The 24,022-nt window shown below is 63.1% G+C and overlaps 2 protein-coding genes across 5 annotated transcripts in view; one reads left to right on the top strand and one right to left on the bottom strand.

Moving 5' to 3' along the window:
• SOX13 (SRY-box transcription factor 13) overlaps nucleotides 1-11,890 on the top strand; it is a 41,189-nt gene extending 29,299 nt beyond the window's left edge. For 3 of the 4 annotated variants that reach the window (XM_080568877.1, XM_080568876.1, XM_080568878.1), the window contains exons 2-14: nucleotides 4,232-4,433; nucleotides 5,033-5,138; nucleotides 5,290-5,376; nucleotides 5,693-5,865; nucleotides 6,506-6,574; nucleotides 6,695-6,809; nucleotides 6,889-6,971; nucleotides 7,067-7,226; nucleotides 7,461-7,570; nucleotides 7,651-7,747; nucleotides 7,837-7,980; nucleotides 10,213-10,429; nucleotides 10,523-11,890. In XM_080568877.1, the coding sequence (XP_080425003.1) occupies nucleotides 4,233-4,433; nucleotides 5,033-5,138; nucleotides 5,290-5,376; nucleotides 5,693-5,865; nucleotides 6,506-6,574; nucleotides 6,695-6,809; nucleotides 6,889-6,971; nucleotides 7,067-7,226; nucleotides 7,461-7,570; nucleotides 7,651-7,747; nucleotides 7,837-7,980; nucleotides 10,213-10,429; nucleotides 10,523-10,796 (1,836 nt within the window). In that variant the 5' untranslated portion in view covers nucleotide 4,232 and the 3' untranslated portion in view covers nucleotides 10,797-11,890. The remainder of the gene's footprint in view (nucleotides 1-4,231; nucleotides 4,434-5,032; nucleotides 5,139-5,289; nucleotides 5,377-5,692; nucleotides 5,866-6,505; nucleotides 6,575-6,694; nucleotides 6,810-6,888; nucleotides 6,972-7,066; nucleotides 7,227-7,460; nucleotides 7,571-7,650; nucleotides 7,748-7,836; nucleotides 7,981-10,212; nucleotides 10,430-10,522) is intronic. The other variant, XM_080568879.1, reaches the window with a different exon arrangement.
• Nucleotides 11,891-13,810: 1,920 nt separating this feature from the next.
• On the bottom strand, nucleotides 13,811-22,403 carry ETNK2 (ethanolamine kinase 2). The gene is made up of 8 exons (XM_080568884.1): nucleotides 21,987-22,403; nucleotides 18,034-18,293; nucleotides 17,425-17,562; nucleotides 16,096-16,238; nucleotides 15,889-15,972; nucleotides 15,261-15,436; nucleotides 14,175-14,248; nucleotides 13,811-14,046 (listed from the first exon to the last, which is right to left on the bottom strand). Exons 1-8 carry the CDS (start codon nucleotides 22,269-22,271, stop codon nucleotides 13,974-13,976), a joined length of 1,233 nt encoding a protein of 410 aa, XP_080425010.1. The 5' UTR covers nucleotides 22,272-22,403; the 3' UTR covers nucleotides 13,811-13,973.
• Nucleotides 22,404-24,022: the final 1,619 nt, after the last annotated feature.

The following is a 24,022-nucleotide window of genomic DNA, read 5'->3' as shown; positions in this document are numbered from 1 at the left end:
GGCCGGGGCTTTCCGTGGGAGTGCCGGGGGCAGGTAAGGTGTTAGAGAGGATGTGTAAAGCACGGGCTCGCCCGAACGCAGCGCGTTTCCGCTGCTGCAGCACCTCGGTTTTTGGGGCAGGATGGGTGCGCGCTGGGGAACGCGCGCCCTGCGAGCGCCGCTGCTGCTCCGTGTGCCCCGGACACGTGGAGCCGTGGCTGTCACGTGGCGGCGGCGTTTCTGCTGCTGGATAAGTTCGGCATCCAGACGTCTTCTGGGCTTAAAACCTGCTTTTTCAGTAAATGCCGGGGTCTCGCGCTTTCTTTTTGCTGAGTGTTTCTGGGTGGCGATCCTCGGTATTTGTGAATGGGTCTGTGCGAGAGCCCTAACGGCGATTCCTGCAGCAGCCTGGCTGCGAGCCACGCAGGCTGCGCTTCCCAGCTCCGCCGTGTCCCTGCCGGTGTCCCCAAAGGTCACCGTTTCCTCCCGCTAGTGACAGCGCGGCGGTGGGGACAGCATAGGGCGAAGGGCCGGAGGCTGATGGCAATCCTTCGTGAGCTCACAAAGGTGAGAAGCAAAGCCACAACCCCACTATTTGACACCCACTGAAGACCCTCTCCCATCAGCTGCCGGCTGCTGCCCCCTCTCCGGGCAGCAGCCCACCAGGGGACGTGCCACGTCCCCGCGGGATGGCAACCCCGTGAACTTCCCAGCCGGGGGCCTTCACCTCGGCCACCCCAGCGGGCACGGAGCGGCCCCGGCAGGAGGAAGCCATCCGTTCTTTTATGTGCGAAGGCACGCTGGGCGGAAACGCTTGGAAAGGGCCCCGAAAGGACGTTCCAAGTCTGGCAGGAAAGCGGCCCGCTCGTCTGGCAGGAGACGGGCTATTGTCTGTGCCGGTGGCTGGAGGGATTCCTTGGGTCTGTGTGGAAGGAGAAAACCTGTGCGTGGCTTATCTTTTTTTCCTCTGCCCTCTCCCGAGGGGGTGCTGGGGGCACAAGCGTGGTGGCGGCGACGCGTGGCTCCTGCCCGTGGTGCCTTCACGCCACCCTGGCTCTCGGTGCCCCCTCGGGTTTTTGCCCTTGGCCATGCTTTGTGCTCTCTCCCTGGCTGGGGAGGGATATATGAACTGATAATTTTCTGCTGTAATTGTGTAGAAAGAGGAAAAGTAAAAAGCTGACAGCCTCCTGGCTCCCCTGGTCTACGTGATGGGGCCGGTAATAAAATCTGGGCAGCCCAAGTCGCCCCGTCAAACATTGGGATGCTCTCCCTGTGTCCCACTTCTGCCGAGTCCTTGGCACTGCAGTCCCATGGGGAGGGAACAGCCCTGGTTGGAGGCAGGATCAGCCCCGCGGTGAGCAGGGGTGCAGGACCCAGCCTGCCCCTGTGTTCACCCTCTCTCCTGGGCCAAAAGGAGGTGGAATTGCCCAAATGGGATCTTCCCTGTCACTCTTCCTCACAGCTCAGGGGAGTTTGTATGCTTGTGGCTTTCTGCCCCCCTGCACTCGCTGGTGTTTTTACAAGAGTTTGGGTTTCACCGAGCCTCAGCGCATGCGCCCCAGCCCTGCCGAGCCGTAGGCAGCCGCCCTGCGAGCACAAACCCTCCGTACCCATCCCACAGCGCACATTGCTGCCTTTTTCCCCCCATTTGTGCAACTGGGACAACCAGCCCGCAGGCAGGAGAGGCTCTGGGGGCTGGGGGGGGGTCAGCAGGAGGCACACACTCATCCCCCTCCCCGTGGTGCCAGGCTCTGCCCCTGGCCCTTGGAGCCGTTGTGCGACGCAGACGGGGCAGATAGGATCAGCGTGCAGCCAGGAAGGGTGGCACAGCACACGGGGAGAATTGCAGGACGTGCCATTGAGGGGTGCTAACGGAGGAGGAAAGCGGCCCGGCAGTGCGCTGTCGCCGTCCCGAGGTGGCAGCCCCTCGGGCTGGAGGTTTAGCTGGCACGAAGCGGCTGGTGCCTGTTGGAGGCAAGGTGGGCAAGTGAGGCATGCTGGGGATGGATGTTTTAGGGCTTTGGTGGTCGCAATAAGCCCCCCTCGTGCTGCCCAAAGGCTCCTGGGGACGCCTTATCCCCCCCCCGTGGGCTGGTGGCACTCGTTTGTTGTGAATCCTGCCTGCGCTGTGACTCCCCAGGCGGGCACTTCTCATCCACGCGCCGTTCGCTCCGTTCCCCTCCACCCTTCATTAAACGGGAAACATTAAAGGTGAAGATCTGTTACACGAAGACGTGTTCCCGGTGCCAAGGCAATTGTCCCCGTCCCTATTGTCTGCGCAACAGAGGAGCCCTTGAGCTGAGCACCTGAGACTGCCGGCACAGGCCTGGTACAGAGCGAGCCTGTAACAAGATAACTGCGCTTTTCTCCTTTTTCTTCTCCTTTTATTTTTAATATATATATATATATTTCTGTTCGGCAAACTGTACAATAAACCCACAATGAGGCCCCTTTCAACAGCCCCCTTTAAAGCACCAGCCCCATTTTAAGAGTAAACTTCCAGCGGCCCCGGGAGGTTAAGGACAATGGGAAGGTGACCTGCCAGAGGAGTGGGATTTGATAGGAGATGTGCTCCTGGAGGGGCAGGAAGGCGAGGAGTGGGGTTTTTGCCTTTAAAGACAGGCTGAAGGAAGGTGCAGGGGTGCCGTCACTGCTTCTCCTCTCCCGTGCTGGGTTCAGGTTGTTTCTGTTGCTGCTCCCCCAGCTTCGGTCCGTGCACATGGAGCTGCGCTCAGCACCCAGCCAAACTCCCACCTTCACTCCCCTTTTTATTCCTGCATCTTCCCCCGAATTATAAAAATACCTGAGGCAATAAGCACCATGCTTTGGTGCCTCGGTTTCCCCACCTGCAGCACGGTGAGAGCACAGGACCAAGGGCCACATCCTGCCCCTTGCTGCTCCCCCAGCTCCGGCTCCCGGCGGCTCGATGGGTGCAGCACCCGCAGCCACGGGGCACGGCTTCCCGCTGGCTCCCCGCCATCCCCGTTTCGGTGCCAAAAGCGCCCGTTTCCTCCCCGGCCGAGGCGTGCCGAGGGCACACGGGGTGTGTTTTTACGCCGGCGGGGCTGGGAGGGACGCGCGGTGGCAGTGGCTGGGGTCCCCTCCTGGCCGCCCCCCGAGGTGGGCTGGGGGCAGGAAGGGGCGACGCGGGCGGTGCTGCAGGATGCGGGCAGATCCCGTGCGATGCCGGGGCCGGGAGGAAGCCCACGAGCCCGGAGAGCGCAATGATTTGTTCGGAGAAGGGCAGGGAACTGAGATTAAAAAAAGCCCTGCTAAGATCAGAAACTCTGGCGCGCACAGTGCCCCATTGTTGAGCTGTCACACTTCCCTTTACTTTATTGCTTTTGTCCAACACCCTATTGTTCCACTTCCTTTTGTCCCCTATTCAGAGCCCTGGCTTTTCATTACCCAGCCGGCCTTGTTGTTTTCGTTTCTTTTGTTTGAAGTTCCTGAGAGGAAGGTTTTATTTTCAGCGGGTTGATTAATTCGCAGCTTGAGCTGGCCTTTGTTTGTTGTGTCACCGCTGCCCCGAGTCGGGCAGCCGGCTTCGGCCCCCAGCCCGAGCCGCCCGGCTCCCGTTTTGGGGGGCCCCGAGATGCTGGGGGGCAGGCGTGAGCCCCCGGAGGGTGCAGGTCTTGGGGGTCCCTGCTGTGGGGTGCAGACCCCCCGCATCCCCAGCACACCGTGGCCCCTGCAGCCCCTGTGGTCCTGCACCCTCCAGCCTGGATCCCGGCGGTGCAAACCCCGTCCTTAATGGCCTCCTTTCCCCTTTATTCCTCCCTGAAAGGCGAGCTTGGGGAGGGTGACGTTTGCTGCCATTGGTGCTGTGCAGCCTGAGGGTTGGTGGCCCAGGAGGGGAAATCCCTGCTAGGAGCACCGCAGTCGGGCTCTTCCCCTTGCCCCCCGTGCAATCCCATTGCGGGGGATGCGGTCCCGGCTTGTCCCATTTGGGAATTCGGCCTCTGCCACCCGGCGCTGGCAGACCCCATGGAAAAGGCTGGCCGTGGCGATGCTCGGTGTCCCCTCGGGTCACTTCAGAGCCCCTTGGTGCCCAGCCAAGGGCCAGCAGCCCCAGCACGGTCATGGAAACCCCGCAGAACAGCGAGGGCACAGCTTCAGCAAGACCATTACCCCTGCAAACCATTGGCACGGAGCACCCTGCTATGGGGCAGGGCTGGGCAAAGGGGTGCCCCTGCTCTGGGGGGGAGCAGAGGGACCCCATCGCCCCGCTGACAGCCCCGCCGCCCCGCAGGATGTCCATGAGGAGCCCCGTTTCTCCCCACCTGGAGCTCGATGGGGCGGGCAGCATGGTGAACTGCACCATCAAGACGGAGGAGAAGAAGGAGGGCGGCTACGAGTCCCCGCCGGGGGCTGCCCCCAGCGCCGAGCCCCGTCCCAGTGACCCCCCGGGACCACCGCCGAGGGAGGGCACGGACCCCCAGGCCCTGCCGCAGGTGGGTCCCACGGCTGTCACCTCCTCCCCCCGGTCCTGGCCTTGACGGAGCCCGGGTCCCACCGGGCTGGCAGTGTGCTGCATATCCCGCCCTGGGCAGACGGGGGTTGTTGTTTCTCCGAGCTTTTATTCCTCATCCTGAGGAAATGAAGCTGAAACCTGAGGCTCCCCCAGGCTTTCTGGCCGCTGCCGATGCTCTCGGGTCAGCCCTGGGATTTGCCTTTGGCCTGCAGCCTCCGTGGCCGCCTGCAGACCTCCTCCGCACGGAGTCCTAGGGCCACCCTCTCATTTTCCCATTACAGTTGCTCTTAGGCTTCCCCTCCCCCTGGCCCGTAGCCTCCCAGGCTCAGAGGAGAAAGGCAGCCTAAAAAAATAGCAGCAACCTCCTGCAAACAAGTCCTGGCCACAGGAGGAGCGGAGATGCTCTCCAGCGGGGCTGCTCCCCAGGGGTTGGGGATGTGCCGCAGGGTTGCGTGGTCCCGTGGCCAGCCTGGTGGGGCTGGCTCTGAGCATCCCACCGGCTCAGCACCACCTGCCAAGAGCCCCGTGGATGTCCCTGTCCATGGGAACCTCCACCAAGTGACAATGTGTGTGTCGCAGGAGTCCCACTCGCCTGCCAGTGATGTGCTGGAGCCCCGGCGCTCGGCCTTCGAGCCGGCTGTCAGCAGCCAGGAGAAGCTGGACTTCAACAAGAACTTAAAAGAGGGTAAGAAAGGCTTCTGTGATTTACCTCCCGGCTGTTTTCGGAAATTTTGGGATGGGAATAGCCATCCCATGCTGAGCCTCGGGCTGTGCTCACGTGGCTCTCGTCTCCTTCCCTCCTCTCTCCTGCCCCGTGTGCCTGCCGCTGGGGACAGTGATGCCAACCATCGAGAAATTGTTGTCCAGTGACTGGAAGGAGCGGCTGCTGGGCCGAAACGCTGCCGAGACCAAAGAAGTGAAGGGTGAGGTCCCCTCCCTGCCTCCTCAGAGCCCACGGGGCCAGCAGCTTTGTGTTCCCCCCGCCAGCAGGAGGGGAGGCGTGTGCGCAGCTTTGTGCATTTTACAGACGGGTATTTCATAACCAAAATGTTTATTTGATTTTTTTTGGGGGGGAGGGTTCCTAGTAAGAGCTTGCTCCGATGACATAGGGATGATAGAGCACACTGGGTCTTGTAAACATCCCATGCACTGTCCCCTGGCCACCCTTTGCCCACCTGATGCTTCTCACCCCTTCCCAAGCCCCTGACCCGCAGCCTCGTGGCTTCTTCCCTGGCGCAGGAACCCAGGAGAGCCTGGCGGAGAAGGAGCTCCAGCTCCTCGTCATGATCAACCAGCTGTCCACGCTGCGGGACCAGCTCCTGACGGCGCACTCGGAGCAGAAGAACATGGCCGCGATGCTCTTCGAGAAGCAGCAGCAGCAGATGGAGCTGGCGCGGCAGCAGCAGGAGCAGGTGGGCTCGGGTGCCCGCGTGGCCGTGGGGCAGGGCAGCCTGCTCGTGGGGACTGTCTGTCCCTTTGGGGATGGCTTTGGTATCCTCTGGGCACAGACACAGGACTGGGGGACAGGGAACAGGGGCAGGGTCACCCTCGAAGTGATGGGGAGGTGGCTTTGGTGTTGGGGGCTGCAGGATTTTGGTGTTTGCCCAGAAACCGTCCCTATTTCCGTGCCCATCCCAAGACTTCCTATCATGCTCCTTGCTACCAGGAGGCTCGGTCGTAGCTGTCCATCCCCTTCTGCCTGCTGAGGGTGGCGGCCAAAGGAGGTCCTCAACATCATGTGCCCTTCCTGACTGCTCTCTCCTTTCTCTGTAAACATTGATTTGTTCCTCAGCAGCGGCCCAAATGATGCCAAGTGCAGGGGTGACATGCCTGGCACATGGGGTGTGGGTGACACGGTCCCTTCCCAGCCTATTTCTCACCTTGTGCCTGTCGAGGTGGCTCAGGGACACTTCATATAGCACCCTACCCACCCACGGGAGCCCACGGGAACCTCTGCAGCCTCTGCTCTGCCGGTGTAGGGCAGCTCGTGCCCCACTGGGGCTCGGGGCTCCCTGTTCCCGTGTCTCAGCCCCGCTGTCTCCCTCCTGCCAGATCGCGAAGCAGCAGCAGCAGCTCATCCAGCAGCAGCACAAAATCAACCTGCTGCAGCAACAGATCCAGGTAAAGGTGGGGAACACCCCGGTGCCACCCCACAGGGCCAGGCTGACAGGACGTCGCCCGCCTGCAGTGGCCCACAGGGGTCACCCGGCCTCTCCGCTCCTCTCCCCCTCTTCCCTCCAGCAGGTCAACATGCCGTACGTCATGATCCCCGCCTTCACCCCCAGCCACCAGCCTCTCCCCGTGACGCAGGACCCCCAGATAGCGCTGCCCATCCAGCCCATCCCCTGCAAACCAGGTGAGCGGGGTCCCTGGGGTGCAGGGGCACCCTGTGGGGTGGCCTCGTCCCCCGACGCCTCTGTCTCTGCTCCCCGCAGTGGATTACCCCGTGCAGCTGCTGCACAGCCCCCCTCCTCCCACGCTGAAGAGACCCAGCGGCTCGAGCCACCTCCAGATGCAGGTACAGCCCCAAAGCATCTGTAAACCCCCCAAAAAAACCCCACAGCTGGGGGACCGAGGGCAGCACATCACCCTGCCTTCTCTCCTCTGCTGCAGGAGACCTCGCAGCCGCTGAACCTGACGGCCAAACCCAAAGGCTCCGAGCTTCCCAGTGCCTCCAGCTCGCCCAGTTTGAAGATGAGCAGCTGCCAATCCCTCACGCCGAGCCACGGGGCCGCGAGGGACCTGCAGACCAGCCCGTCCAACCTGCCTCTGGGTGGGTTCCCAAAACCGTCACCAGCAGGGGGTCCATCCTGAGCCCTCCCCTGGGCACCTCCCAGGGGCAGGAGGCATCCCTGCTCCGTGGGGTCCCACCTTGCTGGGGTGGGCAGCAGCCACCCCACTGCTCCGTACAACCCCACAAGCAGCCCGCTAGGTTTGCGAGGGCAGGACGGGTGCTGCAGGGTTTTGGGGTGCTGATGCTGACGGGTGCTCTGGGGTTTGCCACCAGGCTTCCTGGGCGAAGGCGATGCCATCACCAAAGCCATCCAGGACGCGCGGCAGCTGCTGCACGGCCACGGCGGGGCCATGGAGGGCGCGCTGAGCCACCCCTACCGCAAGGTGAGCCAAGCCTAAATCCGCCCCATCTCACCCCAATCGGTCCCCACCCGAGGAGTAACATCCCCTCCGCCTCCCCGCAGGATCACGTCGGCATTGACACTTCCCCGGTGAAGGAGCGGCTGGAGGAGGCCCCCGCGCACCGCCTGGACGAGGCGCTGCTGACCTGCGAGATGGACGGTAGGGCCGGGGGGCAGGCAGCAGGTCCCGCGGGGCCACGCCGCCTCCTTCCCCTCGCCCCCTGAGCCGGCCCCGGCTTTGCCTCGCAGGCTCGCGGCACTTCCCCGAGTCCAGGAACAACAACCACATCAAGCGGCCCATGAACGCCTTCATGGTGTGGGCGAAGGACGAGAGGAGGAAGATCTTGCAAGCCTTCCCGGACATGCACAACTCCAGCATCAGCAAGATCCTGGGTGAGTGCCCCGCGGCCGTCCTGCTGCTGCTCCCCTTGGCGGGTGGGCAGCCCCGAGCTATGGTCTGGGGTGAAATGAGGAGCAAAACGTTCTCCTGGCGCCTAGTCCGGACCCAGTGGGCCTTAAAATGTGTGATAAAGGCGTGCAAGAAGGGACAGGGGGAGGTGTGCAGGGGCACGCTGCGTGTCAGGGATGAGGGCAGGCCTGGACCCGCTGCGTTTGGCCACCCGGGGTCCCTGGGTGCTGCTCACACCAGGGTTCCTGGGTGCTCATCCCATGGGTGACCATCACCTGCTCACCCTGCAGAGCACCGGCAGGGTCCTGTGGGGCAAATTCCTCCTCTGGCTGATGGTGCCCTGGCCAGTTTTGGAGCCCGGCACCATTTTATTGCCATCCTCTCCAATTGGCCTCCACCTGAGCGCAGCAGCTGCGCTTGCCTCCCTCCATCCTCACCCTTCCCTGCACCCCGTGGCCCTCCTCATCCCTCCGGGATGATGCTACGGCACTTTGCACCCTCGTCGGTGTCTGTAGCAGCAGCGGCCTCATCCAGCCACGTCCCAGCCCCATGACTCTGATGGTCCTGCAGCAGCTCGCTGTCTCTCCAGCCCTTCCCCGCGGCCGTTTCGCCCCAGCCTCCGGCTATTAAAAGCGAGCGGTGCGGTCTCCAAAGAGCCCGTCCCAAGGGCCAAGCCGAGCGTGCGGCGGCGCAGCGCAGCCCCGCTGTGGGTTACCTACAGCACACGCACCTCGCTCCGCCGCCGGCTCGTTTTAGCAGCTCCGCTTGTTAAAGAAGAAACGAAACAACCGCCAGGCTTTTCCCTTTGAGGGAACGTGCGGGCAGGATCTGCTCGCAACCGCCGGGGGCCGGGGGGGTCTGGGAGCGGGTGCTCTGTGGTGTGCTTGTTGCTCCCACGCTTGATGTCCGTGGCTTTAAATAACTGGCGCCGTTTTCTGCCTGGCAGCCGGAGCCGCTCGCCGCTCACGGGTGCAAATTTAGCAGGTGAATACCTGCAGGCGAGCGGTCCGGGGACGGTGCTCACCCAGATCGGGGGTTTTGGGTCCTGCGTGCTCTCCGGCACGGCTGCTCCTGAAAACGTGGGCTCGGCACAAAGGGCTGAGCAGGTGGAGGACGCCTGAGCAAGGTGGACGTGGGGCGTGCACGCCTCCATGCTGTGGTTCCCCTGGGGTGCCCGGCTCGTGGTGATGCTCCCTGGGGAGCTGGGCTGGGCTGGGGGGCGAAGGAGACCCAAGGGAGGGACATGGAGCCTCAAAGAGGATTTAGGGGTTGGGGGTCTGTGTAAGTGTCCAGCCCAAAAGCCCTGCTCAGAGCCCTGCTGACACCACAGTCAGATGAGGATGCTCATGACCGTGTCCTGTTGACCCTGAGCGTCTCCATGGCTGGAGATCCCACACCCCGCTGGGACCTTGTCCCAGGGCTGCACCGCTCCCAGCAGGCTGAATCCTTTCCCTGTGTCCAGCTGTGATTTCCCTTGTGGCTGCTGCCTCTTGTCCTCCACTGTGCACCTGTGAGAAGAGCTGAGCTCGGTCTTCCCCGTGCCCCTTTTATGCGGTGGAAGACGCAGTCACAGCCCCTGCGCCTTGCCTGAGCCATCCCAGCTCCTGCTCCCTGGTGGCCACCGCTGCAATTCTTCCACCGTGCCCATCTCTCCCCAGGACTGGACACAGATCCAGCTTCAGACCTCGGTGCAGCACCGAGGGGACTGATTCTGTCCCTCCCCAGCCTGGCCCCGGCCAGCACCCTTTGTGCGGTGCCCCGCTTTGCTCTCCTGCCTCGGGTGCTGGCGGAGACGACAATAAAGGTCAGCCAGCGGGGGAATTCGAGTCACACGCTGGTACAGCCTATTTTAGCTGCAGCACCTGCTCGCCATACCTTGGAGAGGGGAGAGACGTGAAAGCTGTGGCCGGAGAGGTGCCGGGAAGGTCAGGGCTGGGGACTTCTTCCTGGCATGCCGCTGGGCCAGCTGCCACCTGCAGCACGGGGCTCCCATGGGTGCCATCAGCCCTGGCTCCTGTCCCTATTGGGGCAGCCGCATCTCCCCAGGGCCCCACGGTCCAGGGCTGCGTCCCGCTGCTGCGTGCGAGTTCAGGTGTGCGCAGCACAAGGGGAGCGTGCACGAGCGTGAATACCGTGGGAGTGTGCGCGCTGGGCTCATTGCAGCAGGTGGGGGAGCCGCAGCACGGCAGGGGCTAAGCGTGCCCCTCTCTGCGCAGGCTCCCGCTGGAAATCCATGACGAACCAGGAGAAGCAGCCCTACTACGAGGAGCAAGCCCGGCTGAGCCGGCAGCACCTGGAGAAGTACCCCGACTACAAGTACAAGCCCCGGCCCAAGCGCACGTGCATCGTGGAGGGGAAGCGGCTGCGCGTGGGCGAGTACAAGGCGCTGATGCGGAACCGGCGGCAGGACGCGCGGCAGGGCTACTTGATAGGGTAACGTGCGGGGTGGGGGCAGCGAGGGGCTTGTGCGTCGTCCACCCCCCCCAAAAAAAACCCAGCTGGTGACTGCATCCCCCTGTCCCGCAGGCCCCAGGGCAGCCAGATGCCCCCCGCCTCCTCGGACGTGCTGTACCCGCGGCCGGTGGGCATGCAGCTAACGCCCCCCCTGATGGAGCACTACCTGCCCCGCAGCATGGACCCCAACATGCCCGTCATCGTCAACACGCGCAGCCTCAAGGAAGGCGACGGCGGGGACGACGGGCACTCGGTGGCCGACGGCGAGATGTACCGCTACAGCGAGGACGAGGACTCGGAGGGCGAGGACAAGAGCGATGGCGAGCTGGTGGTGCTGACGGACTGAGGGGGGGGCCGGGCGGGGGGGCAGGCAAGGCTGGCGGCCTCCCCACGGGTTTGGGATGCGCTGGGAGCAGAGGAGGAGCTGCGATGGGGAGGGCAGGAGGCTGCCACCTGCCTTGCTGTCTGGGTGACCGCACGGAGCCAGCACCCGCATTTTGGGGGGCGCTGCCCTCGGGAGGTGACGGAGCAGCGACGCACGCTGCCGGGTGTTCGGGTACGTGGCCGTGCCACCCCAAGGCGCACGGGGTGGCTGCTGCTGCTGGGAGCATGGCTCCACAGCTCGGCTCTGCACCCTGCTCGGGTGCCACCGAGCTGTCCCCTCCCTGCACCCCCCCCAACCCCCAGGAGGGGATGGGGATGTGGGAAAACCTCCGGAGCATCACCCAGCCCTCCACCCCGGCACCCTAGGGACCCTTGCTGAGAGCCTCACCTGCGGCACCCGCCGGCCCCCCAGGACACGGGACGGGGACACGCTCGGCAGAGCCCCCCCCACCCTGCCGCGTCTCCCTCCCGGCCGTCAGAGCCTGCCAGTAAATTCCCACGGAGCCAATTTTAGCTCTCGCCTGGCCGGAGCACGAGCCAAGGGCTCTGAGGAGCTCTTTATGCTCCCGACAGCCCTGGCCCACTTTGTAAATAAAGCGGGGGCTGTTCCCTGCCTGCGCCACTGCCCCGACCCCCCCCCCAGCAGCCCCTGGGTACGTGCCGTGATGCCGGGGTGCATCCCGGGGGGGGGGGGGCGGTTTCCCCTCTTGCCCCAGCTCGGTGAGCTGCACCCGCGACCTGCATCGCGCAAAAGAGACGCAGGGAGGGAGAGGAAAAACAGGGATTTAAAAAAAGGAAATTAAAAGGAAAAAAAAAAGGGAAAAAATAGAAAAAAAGAAATTTTTTTTAAAAAAGAAAAAAAGAAAATTTTTTAAAAAATAAAAGGAAAAAATGAAAAGAGGGAAATTAATAAAAGGAAAAAATTAGAAAAAAGAAAAATTAAAAAATAAAGAAAAATTTTAAAAAAAGGAAGAATTAAAAAAATAAAAGGAAAAATTAAAAAAAAAAAAGAAAATTAAAAAAGAATAAAAGGGAAAATTAAAAAAAAAAAAGAAAGAAAATGTAAAAAAAATAATAAAATAGGACTTTGCTGCGGCCAGCACCCCCCAGGGGCTGGCGGGGGCTGCAGGGGCCGGCGCGGAGCCCGCGCTCCGCCGTGTGGCCGCAGGCGGGGCAGCGAGCGAGGCGCCGAGGCTGGGCTCCGGGCACCGTGCCCCCCCCTCCGCCCCGGGGGGGGGTCCTGCCTCCTCGCCCACCCTCCTGCCTCCTTCCCCTTGTCAGTGCTTTATTTATTCCCCCTCCCCGGGCTGCTCAGGCTGGGGGCGGGTGGGTTGTGCTGCGGGGGGGGGGGGTGGTGGTGGGGGGGGGCTGGATGCGGCCGTGCCCGCCGAGGGGCAGCTTTTCCTCTCTCGTTTGTTTTTTTTTTTTTTTTTTAAAGACTGTAAATATAGATAGAGCTTTATTTTGTTAATAAGACGAGTAACTTAACCTGTATATTTCACATACTTGTTTACAACTGTCCCCCCCCCACCCCCCACCCCTTGGCACAATAAAGCTGACTTTTTGGAGCTGAGCAGGGGCTGGGAGAGCTGGGCTGGGGGCTTCACCCCCGCGTTCCCTGCCCCTCTTCCAGCACAGCCCCGAGGCTTTGCTCCCTGCGTTTTCTCTCTGCTGTTCCTCAGCTCCTTCTCCTGCCTGCGGGGGGGGGTCCCAAGCTGCCCCCCCCCTTCCCACCTGTGATTTCTTGGGGGGTCTCGGCCCCTCGTAGCCACTTTGGGGCTTCAACCTCCTCCGCCCGGTGCCTGCTGCAGCTCCAAGCTGCCCTCCCCAGAGCACAGAAGCCCACCCTACAAGGGGACCCCCCCCGTCCTCTCCCCCCACCCTGCTCTGCCCTTCCCCAGGAGAGCTCTGGGTGCTCCCCCCAGCCCCGAGGGTGCTGCCCCTGCTCCAGCCCCAGCCACCACGCATCCACGGGCCCCCCCTTTCCAGCTACCAGCAGCTTTTATTGTGCACCAAAACGAACACCAGATGCAACAAAAAGTCCCGCTTTTCGCTGGGGTAGGTTCCTGGGCCCTGACAGTCCACCGCCTCCCCCCCCCCAAAAGCTGACCCCCCCCCCCCCAGCTGCTGATGATGCACGACCCCTGTCATGAGCTGGGCAGTGCTCAGCGGGATGGGCTCAGCCTCGGACAGCCTGGGGAGGGGGACAGCAGCCGAGTGCCACCCAGGGCCAAAGCTGTGCCCCCTTCATGGGGCAGGGTGGCTTCATCACCAGGGTGTCCCACGCAGGGACACGGCCCTGCACCAAGGGCGCAGAGGGGAGCACAAGGATGGGGCAGCACCGAACCCCCCCCCCCGGTGCTGGGGGAGCTGGGAGCCCCCCCTGCCCCGCTGTGGGATGCTGCAGGTGGAGCCGGGGAGGTGGTGGGGGCCCAGGAGACCGCGGCCCCCAGGGAAAAGCGGCTGTGGGCTGAGCGCAGTGCAGGGGGTCGGGCACCCGGAGCCATCGCTGCCCCTCGCTGCCTTGCAGCATCACGGTCCAGCTTGGAGCCGGTATAGAAAAGGATCCCCTGCTCAGAGACAGCCCCAAATCTGGGATCAGCACTGACCTAAAAGGTGGGTTTTGGGGGGTGAGAGCCCGAGGGACACCGAGCGGGCAGGGCAAGGAGGCAGGGAGCCGCGAAGCCGACGGGCGCAGCGTGTGCGTTGGGCAGCTGAAGCAACCTGGCAGCGCTCGGGGCTGCTGAGCAGCTGGGGGGGGGAACCTGTTCCCTCCCTTGGGGACGGCACGGAGGGAGCAAACCCGCTGCCAGGCCCAGCAGCAGCGGTGCCAGTGAGGCACGGAGCCGCTGGGCAGCAGGGCTGAGCCGGGGCTCGGCGCTCGGGCGGTGGGTGGAGAGGCTTCCTTGCGCAGGCAGGGGCCTCCCCGAGGCCGTGGTCCTGTCGAGCGTCTCGTGGTCCAGTCTTGGGTATGTCCAGGGTGCCCTTTAATCGGTGGCTGGGGCAGAGCTCCTCTTCCCCCTTGCCACCAGCAGGACCTGCCCTCACCCCCGGCTGGGGCGGGGAAGGGGCGAGGGGGGTGCCGGGGCTGTGGACGCAGCAAGGACAAAATAGCTCAGGGTCTCACGGGCCAGAGATGCTATTTGGAGAGCTGCAGGGCTGTGACCACCGGCTTCATCTTGAAGTACTGTTTAAATCTTAGCTTTGCATATCTGCCGAAAGAGGGATGGCCATGAGACGCTCGCCCCCACCCCGGTGCTGACTCCCCGGGCTGCAGGATCCATCCAGCGGGGAGGGACCTTTGGGGACGTCGGTCCCCTCCAGCCCCGCGTGGACTCACCTTAAGAAGTTAAAGTCTATGGTAGAGTATTTATCCTGGATCAGGCCCCAGCATGCCCAGAGGAAATGGGATGCCTGCAACAAAAGAAGGATCAGAAACTGGCAAGCAGCATCCCTGCCCGCAGGACGAGATGCTCTCGTCTCTCCCGGCTGGGTCCCAGCAGCCCCACGGCCGTGACGACAGGACACGGGGTGGCAGCCAGCTGGGGCCGGCCCAGGCGTGTAATTTTATATGCTCCGGAGGCAGATGGCAGCCCGGGTGAGGAATGCCAGCAGGAAGGATGCTGAGCAGCCACGCAGCATGCTTGGGGCACCAGCTCAGGGCACGTACTCAGGGGTGTCCAGTGTTCGTGGCTGGATGCCCCTCCTGACCCCACAAAAGTGGGCAATGGGGATTTGGCACCACTGGGACAGGTCCCTGCTGCAGCAAAGGGCTCTGCTGGGAGGGATGGGGGCAGAGCTCGGGTGTTCTGCATGCAGAAGGGTGCAATTTGGTCAGGGGCTGCCTCTCCTAGGTAGTTTTTGCTTCGGCCTTTCTGAAAATCAGCTTTGTAAATGCTCTTGGCAAAAGTAAAGGGGTCAGGATGCCACCATCCCTCTCACAGTTGAAGTGTCCCCATCCCTGCAGCAGCCTGCAGCACTGCTGGGGACCTCCACCTGCCCCAGCCCAGGTTGCTCTGACATGGGGAGGAGAGAACCAAACCCCCTCACATCAGCCCCGCCGTGCTGGAAATCACCGTGCCAGCTCCAGCCAGAAAAACAGCTGAGATTTCACCTAAAATTTCCAGAGGATTGGCTCTGTTTGCCCAAAAGAGGATTTCCTCATGCTCGGCTGCACCCTGGGGTCACGCAGCCCCTCTGGTGGGATGCCCAAGGCTGCTGCTGTCAGACACACTGCCCCTTGGCACACGCTGATGCTGGCTGGAGGCCAGCACCGTCTCTGACCTTGTCCTGGGGCTCAGCACCTCCGAGCGCAGCCCCCTGCCCTCACCCCAGCGGCACCCAACCCCCCCAGGCTGGTGCCTGCCCTTTGCGAGTGACCAAAACCCATCCCCGAGCCCAGCTCCTTCCCGCCTCCGGCACTCACCAAGGAAAACTTGTTCACTTGCACGTAGAGAGCCTCCAGCTCCTCGTCGGACACGGCCGGCCCCGTGCCCCCCTGCTCGCCCTGGGTGAGCTGCTTGTAGGCCTGCAGGTAGGAGCGCAGCCACTGCAGCTGGGTCTCCTTGCTGGGGTAGAGGCGGTAATCCACCTCCTTCACGCCTGCGAGGGGACCTGGGGTTAGCGATATCCCGGGGGGGGTCTCCAGGGCACAGCAGGGTGACCAAGGGGCCCCCCAGGCGGGATGGGGTGAGTGAAACCATCCCAGCTCCGGGCTTGCACGTGCTGGGGATCAATTCTGATTCAAGGCACCCACCCAGCTCCACCACGGTTAACAGAGCTGGGTTCCTGCAGGCAGCACGCCCTGGCAGCAAACGGGGGGCCACGGCAAGCAGAGACCCCCCCTCGTGCATCGCTCTCACCCCGGGCAGCCCCTTTTTTAATTCTCTTGGCAGAAGTAAAGCTCTCGGGATGGACCCCTGCCCATTTCCCATGGGGGGGGGGGGGGGGCACAGGATGCAACAGCCTCCTCCGTTCCCCGAGGATGGGGAGCCCTTGGGGAGCTGCCACCAGCCGGGGAGGTCTTGAGAGCCGCTGAGAGGAGCCCGGCTCACCCGCGAACTCGTTGAAGTGGTTCCCGATGTCGAAGGCCTGGTAGTTGTAGCCGGTGTACTCGTAGTCGATGAAACGAACTTGCTCTGTGAAGGCAAAGCGAGGGGCTGCGAGGGGCTGGGGACGGAGCCAACGGGTGCCCATGGGGGGGGGGGGGGACACAGGGCTGAGCCCCCCCTGGCTGGGCATGCCACGCCGCCGCCACCAACCCTGCGTCCTGTTGTAGATGATGTTCTTGCAGAGCAGGTCGTTGTGGCACAGCACCACCGGGGAACCCAGCTGGGAGAGCGTCTCCTTCATCCAGGCCAGCTCGTGTTCAAGAGTTTCCAGGCTGGGCACGTCCTGGTGGAGGCTGGGGAAGGGGAAGGGGGTGGAATCACTTCTGCTCGCCTCCCCTGGGGGCGGAGGGGAAGGGTTGCCCCCCGCTTCCCTCCGTGCATGTTATAAATGAATTCATCAGTGGCACAAAGCGGGGCTAACGAGGCTGGGTTTGCTTCGGAAGCCAGCTCGGGCATGTGGCGCATCCCCCATGGTGCCCAGGGCACCTGGCTCAGCCTCAGCCCTTCCCCTCTCCTCTCTGCGGTCCTCGCCCACCCCCAAGCTTCGCCAAATCAGCCACAGAGCCTCGCAGTGCCGCTCGCATCCAACTAACCCAAAGGCCACGGGAATTTTTTGCATTCCCCAGGCCACGTAACCCATTCCGTACCCTCCGCGGTTGCAGTTCCAAGAAGAGAGCCGGTTAATAATTACCGAATTGGCTGCATTTAAGGTGCAGACTTGGGTAAAGTCTGCCCGCAGCATGGCGAGCACTGAGAGCAGCCCTGCGTCCCACCCAGCCGCCCGGGACCCGGTTAATTATTTGCCTGCTTCAGGGTTCGTTCACCTCCGCCGCCTCTTGGGGCTGCCCACATCCTTCCACGGACGCCCCGGCTCGGCCGTGGCGCCCTCACTCACCTGACATGAACCCGAGCTCCCAGCAAGGCATCGCCCTGCCAGCAGTGGGGTGAACTGGTTTGAAATGGGGGCTGGCTGTTTGCGTCTACGCTGGGTCGCTAGCGACCCCTCCAGCACCCGCTGCTCAGGTCCCCCCCGTGAGAAGGGCCTGAGCTTTGCCTTATTCTAGCCATGGCTTAAGACACGGGTTAGGTTTGCAGGGAGGAGGAGGAGGAGGAAGATTACAGCAGGTGGGAGCTGCTGGCTCAGGCCGGATCCTGCCTGGGTGCTGAGCAGCCACGACCCAGAGCTGTCTCTGCCCTAGCACAGCAAAAGTCCTCCCTGCACCAGGCAGCTGATCCATCCCACAAGCATCCCCCGCTCTGAGGGGCTTGTCCACAAGGCTGCTCACAGATGAATCACGGCCCAAGCGTGGCCGCATGGCCAGGACCACCCCAAAAACCCGCTCACGAACCCCAGACTCCAGCAGAGGCTTTACCTGGGGACCGGGGCTCTTCCCCCGGTCCCGTAGGAGGACCTAGAGGTGGGTGGGCAGCGGGTGCCCAAGCCAGAGCCTGGCTCTTTGGGATCCCCTCTGCCTTTACCTGGGGTTGGGTACCTTTGGGCTGAGGTCCATCTTCACGAGGGTGAGGTATTTGTGCAGCTTCTGCCAGAGGATGGGCTTGGGGAGGCTCCCGTTGGCGTGGATGGCATGCACCCGGGCCATCTCCTGGGCCACCAGCCTGGAAGGAGCCACAGAGACATGGGTGAGAGCCTGGGACGGGGCTGGAAATGTCTTTAAAGAGATTCTAAAAAACGCACCCTGCACAGCTGAGACCCCTCTCCATTTCAGCTGTGAGCCTCTGAAGGATTTTAAGACCCCGTCTGGGTGAAAGACAGCGTTCACCCTCCCAGGGGAGGCTCAAATATAAACCACAATTCTCGGGCAGTCTCTTTATTCACCAAAAGCTTAAAAAACCCGTTGAAAAACCCAGTGCTGACTCGGTGGTGCCCCTCACTGGGGAACTCGGCCCACTTACCCCCCTGCACCAGCCCGCTTTGGGCACGGAAAGGACGGGAGCAGAGCCCCCGGGCACCGCTTTGGAGCAAAGGCAGCGAGGGGCAGAGCTGGAAACGCGAAGCAGGGCCACGGGCCCACTTCATCCAGCTCCCCCCCGTCCCCGCACGCCCCAGCACATGGGGGTCCCGTGCACCTGAATATGTGGGGGTCCCGCACGTGGTCGGGCCCCAGGGCGATGCCGGGCAGGAACTCGTAGCAGAGCCCGTTCTGGAAGGCGCAGTAGAGGTCGGGGGCGCAGCCGTGGGCGCGCAGCACCTGGAAGTTCCTCAGCTCCGTCTCCCGGTCCACGAAGAGCTCCGTTTTCCTGCCGTAGATGCGGACCAGCACGGCGTCCACCATGTCCTCGTCCGTGTAGCAGGCCACGAGCTTGTTGGTGATGCCGTCGGTGAAGAGCTGCAGGGGGAGAGGGGCGGCAGAGGCGATGCCCGCAGGTCCTCCGCCATGCGGGGTGGGCACGGGGGGGAACCCCCCTGTCCTCCCGGCACAGCCACCCGTGGGCAGACCCCAGGGAGAAAGCAGCGTGGTAATGGCAACAAGAGGCTATGGGCAAACGAGAGCAGGACGCAGCAGTGCCCGAGGAAAGCTCCCGTGGGAGGTGGAATGAGTTTGCAAGGCCTCGAGGCTCACGCCTGAGCTGGGGCTCTGCACGGGCACGAGGCTTCAGCTACCCCAAAGCGCAGGTGCTTGGGGTGGAAACCCGCTGCTCTTTTCCACCTGGTTGCTCAAGGGCAGCTTGATGTGCTGCAAGCACGCTTGGCACCCCAGCAACCCTGGGAATCGGTCCCAAAAAAATCAGTGCAAACCTTTTGGCAGAAAACAAGAAGAAGAAGAAAAAAAAAAAAAAGAAAAAAAGCCACGGCAAACAAGGCTGAGCAAACACCACCACCCCATCTCCTCCTCCTGACCCTCCCCGCGGGGCAGGGCTGGGCGGGAGTCGCTGATAGGCAGGGACGTCTCTGCTGGGGACGTCTCTTGTCACTGCCCTGATGGCTCCTCGCAGATGGAAAGGGAGTTTTGTTCTCCCGGCTTGGCCGCCTGCCCGCACACATGTGGGCCCCGCTGCCTCCCGCGCCGGGGTCCCCTCCCTGCCCCGGTTTCCATCCCCTAAAGCATGCCAAGGGGTTTGGGGCTCCTCTGCCCCACGGGAGACCCCCACGTGGGCAGGATGCTCAGCCGGAGAGGGGATCCAGGAGTCCCCCGAGTGTTCGAGGGGACCCAAAAGTACCCCACATTTTTGAGGGGACCCAAACGTCCCTCCCATGTTCGAGGGGACCCAAAGGTCCCCCTGTGTTCTCCCTCCATCCCGCTGCAGTTGGGCGAGACGGAGCCAGTGCGATGCTGGCGGAGCGGGAGGGCGCGTGGTAGGGAGCAGCGGTGCTCGGGGGTGGGACGGCTAATTTTAGACGGCTCACTCAGCAACTCGCGCTCCTATATAGGGTGCCTATATATAGGGCTTCCCTATGCAGCCTGCCGAGGGAAACTCAAAGCGCTGGAATTACACACCCGGGCTTGGCCGGCGCTAACGCCCCTCGTTGCACAGCTGGCGGCGGCATCCCTGGGGTGAGCACTTGCACAGGGCTGGCTGTGCCAGCCCGTCGGCATCGCACCAACGCTGCTGCTGCTGCCTCACCTGCCCAAGTTGGGCTGATGCTGCCCAAGCAGCCGAGCTGCTTTGCCCAGGCCACATAATCCCTGTTTCCACCACGGCGCCGCGCTCGGCTTCTGCTCTTCTCGTCCTGCTGGGCTCCAGAGGGCAGAAATTCAGCAAGCACAAGGTGTCGTGCCACGCGAAAGGTGTCCCACCATGCACGAGGTGTCCCGCCGTGCACAAGGCGCCGCAGCCTTGTGCCGATGCCTCTGCGAGCAGCACGCGCAGCAGCCGCAGGTGAGCGGCTCCACCTGCAGATGCTCAGCGCTGCCTCACACGCTGGCTCCACGCATTGCCTTGTCGTGCTGCCTGACGGCGTGATCAGCCCTTTGCAGAGGGTTTAGCGGGATTACTGAGCCTTATTCCACCCCCCCTTGAATTCCAGACCGTTAATTTTGGAGACTCGCAGTGGCTCGGCAGCAACCTGCACACACGCAGGGGCTCGCCCAGGTTGGGGGCGGCACCCCCTCCAGCTCCCAACGAACGTGTGACTCCTTGGGATATTCCTTGATGATCCAAAGCGCAGCTAATTGCTGTCAGGGCCGTGGCCCTGCTACCAGCCAAATCCTTTCCTGCTGTTGTTGTGTGATTTGGGTTGGGGGAGGTAGGTGTGACTGCACCAGGAGCTTGGCAGCAATTAAAAGAAAGGCAAGACCTGGTGCAGAGATACTGAAGGGATGCAGCTCTGTGCTGTGGTGCTGCACCCCTGCAAGCGGACACAGGCAGACCCCGGTCCCCTCCTGCAGCCCTGTGCCTGTTGTGAGGCCAGGGGTCCCAAAGCTGCCGCATTCGTTGCCTCCCCATGCCCACGCCAGCACTCCTGCTGCCGCTCCTCGAGTGCTGTGCATGTCACAGCAGCTGAAGTTAAAAAAAGTCCTGGGAGGCAGAGCACAGCCCTCTGCCGCGCTGAAGTCCTCGTGGTGGTTCGTTCAGCTCCTCATCACTGTCTCTCTTATTGCCGGGTGGGTAAGGGAGGTGCGCGTGCGCTCTGGAAGCACTGCTGGGAGTCACCGACTAAGGCCCATGCCGCTTCAGTCCGGAGATGTTTCTGCCCAGGAACGGAGCTCCAAGGATGAGGAGCCGTCTCCCTGGGCACAACCTGCAGCACAGGGGGCTGGAGACCCCCGGCAGCCGGAGGGCAGGCGGGGGAGGCCGAGCACCCGGACCCATTCTCCCCGTTTCCTGCACCCTGCCCCATGCGCCAGGGGATTTTTTTCCTTGGTACAGGCACAGCCTGGTACAGTCCCTGCAAGCAGCTGTGCACTGACACCGTGCACCGAGGTGGTGTGAACTGGGCACCGCTCCAGTGCGCGGAGGAAAGCTAACAGGAACGCTAATAGGAACCAGCTGAGGACCAGTGTCCCACTCCAATCCCCTCCCGAACTGCTCTTGCAAGAGCAGCGAAGGGAAATGCAACTGGAGGTTCCCCCCACATCTCCCAAGTTTTTTTCTTTTTTTTTTTTTTAAATTAAAAACACACGCACGCATGCACAAGCTGCTGTTGAGCACGGATTCCCCTCCTATGCCAGGAGAGAACCCGGCCACCAGAGAGCCAGGTCCTTCTGCACCTCAGGTCCCCCCCAGCCGTCACCGTGGCGGGCAGGGCTGTGCCGCGCTAGGTGCCGCGCAGCGCCCGGGACATTTCCTGCCCTGACAACTATGTGGTGTGAGGAACTCCAACTCCAAGCTTCCTGTCTACTACCATCTGCCCTTTCGCGTGTATTTTCCTGCAGCTTCTTGTATTTAATTACACTTGGCTATTAATACATTTTTAATGACACTCCAGGCACACGGGAAGTGTGCGCCTTCGGAGGACACGCGCGCACATGTCTGTGCCTTTCAGTGCACCCAGCTCCGCCGCAGCCCCGCTTTGTGCCCCCCAGTGAAGACGCAGCCCCCGCTTCTCCACCCCAAGACCTGGCACTCATGGAGGGGGACGGGGCTGCAGAGCCACGCAGCCCCCAGCCCCAGGACCCGCTGTGCCAGCTCGGGACGATGCCAGCTCCGAGGACGCCGTGCGAGGGGACCGAGCAGCGGTGCAATACCGCTGATAACCCACGCCAGCACTGCTCCTGGAAACCGCTGCTCCCCCAAGCAGGGCGATGCCGGGGGGGGGGCTGCCAGCATGGCCCCCAGCCTTCACCCCCCGCAGCAGCCCCAGGGTCCCGCTCCCATCTGCAGTCCCCCCTCCGTCACTCCCTAAGGGGGGGTCCCCAAAGCCTGCTGGGGGGGTGTCTCAGTGCTGGAGACCTGTGCACACCTGCTCAGCCCCTCTCTTTGGAGGGCATGGAGGGGGCCAGGATGTGTCCCCCCCCCCCCGGCAGGCCCTGCAGCCCCCGTGGCGGGTCCCATGGCCCCCCCATAGCGGGACCTCGGCTCCCCCTTTCTGCACGCCCTGCGGCCCCCCCAGGGCGACCCCCCCCAGGCGGGGGCCATACCTTGGTCTTCACCCTCGCCGGCTCCCAGCCGGGTCTCAGCTCCCGCACCAGCCGCAGCGCCCCGGGCAGCACATCGCCCTCATCCACCGCCATCCCCAGGTGGGGAACGCACGGAGGGACCCCCCGGCCCCTTCCCCGAGCCCGGTCGGCTTCCGAGCAATCCGGGCAGCGGCCGGCAGCTCCGGCCATCCCCAGCTCCGAGCACCCCGAGCCTCGGCCCATGTGCCGGGGGCTGCGGCGGGGCCGGCGGCCGCGGGGAGGAGCCGCTCGCCGCTGGGAAGCCATGAGTCACCGGCCCGCCTCCCTCCGCCCGCCTTCCCCGGCAGCTCCCGCCCGCATTGTGAGCTCAGCGGAGCCCGCACCGAGCCCCGCACCCGGCTCAGCACCGGGGAACGCCCCGGGGAGCGCCCCCAGGCCGGCCGCCGCCGGAGCATCCTCGCGCTGCGCCCCCGCCGCGTCCCAGCCCTGCGTCCTGGGGATGCTCCGGGGCTGGAGGGGTGCGCCCCGCAGCTGGGGGTGCTCCGGGGCTGCAGGGGTGCACCCCGCAGCTGGGGGTGCTCCGGGGCTGGAGGGATGCGTCCCACAGCTGGGGGTGCTCCGGGGGTGGAGGGGTGCGCCCCGCAGCTGGGGGTGCTCCGGGGGTGGAGGGATGTGTCCCGCAGCTGGGGGTGCTCCGGGGCTGCAGGGGTGTGCCCCGCAGCTGGGGGTGCTCCGGGGGTGGAGGGATGCGTCCCACAGCTGGGGGTGCTCCGGGGGTGGAGGGGTGCGCCCCGCAGCTGGGGTTTGGGATCGGGACTAGAGAAGTGGGGGAATGGAGGTGAGCGCGTGGGTATGGGGGAGAGGGGTGAGGTTGGGGTTTTGGGGGGGATGCAGCATGCGGGGTGCGCTTCAAGGTGTGCTGGTGGCATGGCACGGTTTGATGTTTGGGGTGGTTCTGGGGGAGATAGGAGATGGATGCTGTGGTACTTGGGATCCCTTCTGACTTGGGACGTTCTCTGATTCTGTGGTCTCCAGGAGTCCTCCCTGCACTGCCCTCTCTGGACCTGCTACCATCAATCACAGAATCACACAATCACAGAATTGTTAAGGTTGGAAAAGCCCTCCAAGATCACCTGGTCCAACCATCTCCCTACCACCACTGTCACCCACTGACCCATGTCCCCAAGCACCACGTCCAACCTCTCCTTGAGCACCCTGAAGGGACAGTGACTCCACCACCTCCCTGGGCAACCCGTCCCAAGGCCTGACCGCTCTTTCTGAGAACAGATTTCTCCACATTTCCAACCTAAACCTCCCTTGGCACAACTTGAGGCCATTTCCTCTTGTCCTAACACCATCTCACCCACAACGCTCACACCCCACAGCAATAGGGATTTATAGGGGTGCTGAGGAGAGCTTTGAGAGTTAAGAGGGAGCATTCCCCACCCGTTGGCCCCGCTCCCCATGGCCCACTGACACCTCTCCAGCCCGGCTTCATTATCAGAGGAAATTACAGCTGCCCGTGGCTCGGAGCAGAGAATGCCCCCTCCAAAGTTTACAGCTGGCTGCGGCTGAAACCAGCTAAATGGACCGTGGAGACTTGAGGAAAATCATTTAAGGAAGGGGAAAAAAATAAACCAGCCTGTTCCCTGCGTTGCTATATATAGAGTGAGTTCTGTCAGTTTTAATAGGATGGTCATAATTGCTCCGGCTGCTTTGCTGGGCTGAGCGTGGCCTAATTGCTTGCCCATAAAGATCACAAGTGTTAATACGGGGCAGTTGCGGGTTAGCAGTGCCTCGCAGCCTGCTCTGCACAGCAGGCACCAGGAAATCGCCCTGGCACAGGCTATTAGAGGTGTTAATAGGCTGGCTTAAGGGGCCCGCCATCAGCACCACAGCAGCCCAGGCACCTTTCCCTCCCACTGCTCGGAACAACAGGAGCAGAACGAGACCCCAAAAAACCTCCTGTCGGAGGCCAGTCCCACTATTTTCCAGCTGAGGGCTGTATGCAGAGACTATCACGGGGGGGTAAAATCACCTGGTGCTTTTTCAAGCTC

The sequence above is a fragment of the Anser brachyrhynchus genome (genome assembly GCF_964034855.1).
Source record: "Anser brachyrhynchus genome assembly, chromosome: 27".
Classification (NCBI taxonomy): Eukaryota; Metazoa; Chordata; class Aves; order Anseriformes; family Anatidae; genus Anser; species Anser brachyrhynchus.
Note: the sequence above shows the minus strand (reverse complement) of the source record. Positions and strands in the feature narration are given on the sequence as shown.

What these genes read in the sequence shown, in the direction of transcription:
- ETNK2 (XM_080568884.1), bottom strand. Translation starts at nt 22,271, where the DNA reads ATGGCTTCCCAGCGGCGAGCGGCTCCTCCCCGCGGCCGCCGGCCCCGC. An exon ending in CGGCGAGGGTGAAGACCAAG is followed by an intron (nt 18,294 to 21,986) that starts GTATGGCCCCCG and finishes CTCCCCCTGCAG; the next exon opens with CTCTTCACCGACGGCATCAC. An exon ending in CCACTTCAACGAGTTCGCGG is followed by an intron (nt 15,437 to 15,888) that starts GTGAGCCGGGCT and finishes GTCCCCTCGCAG; the next exon opens with GCGTGAAGGAGGTGGATTAC.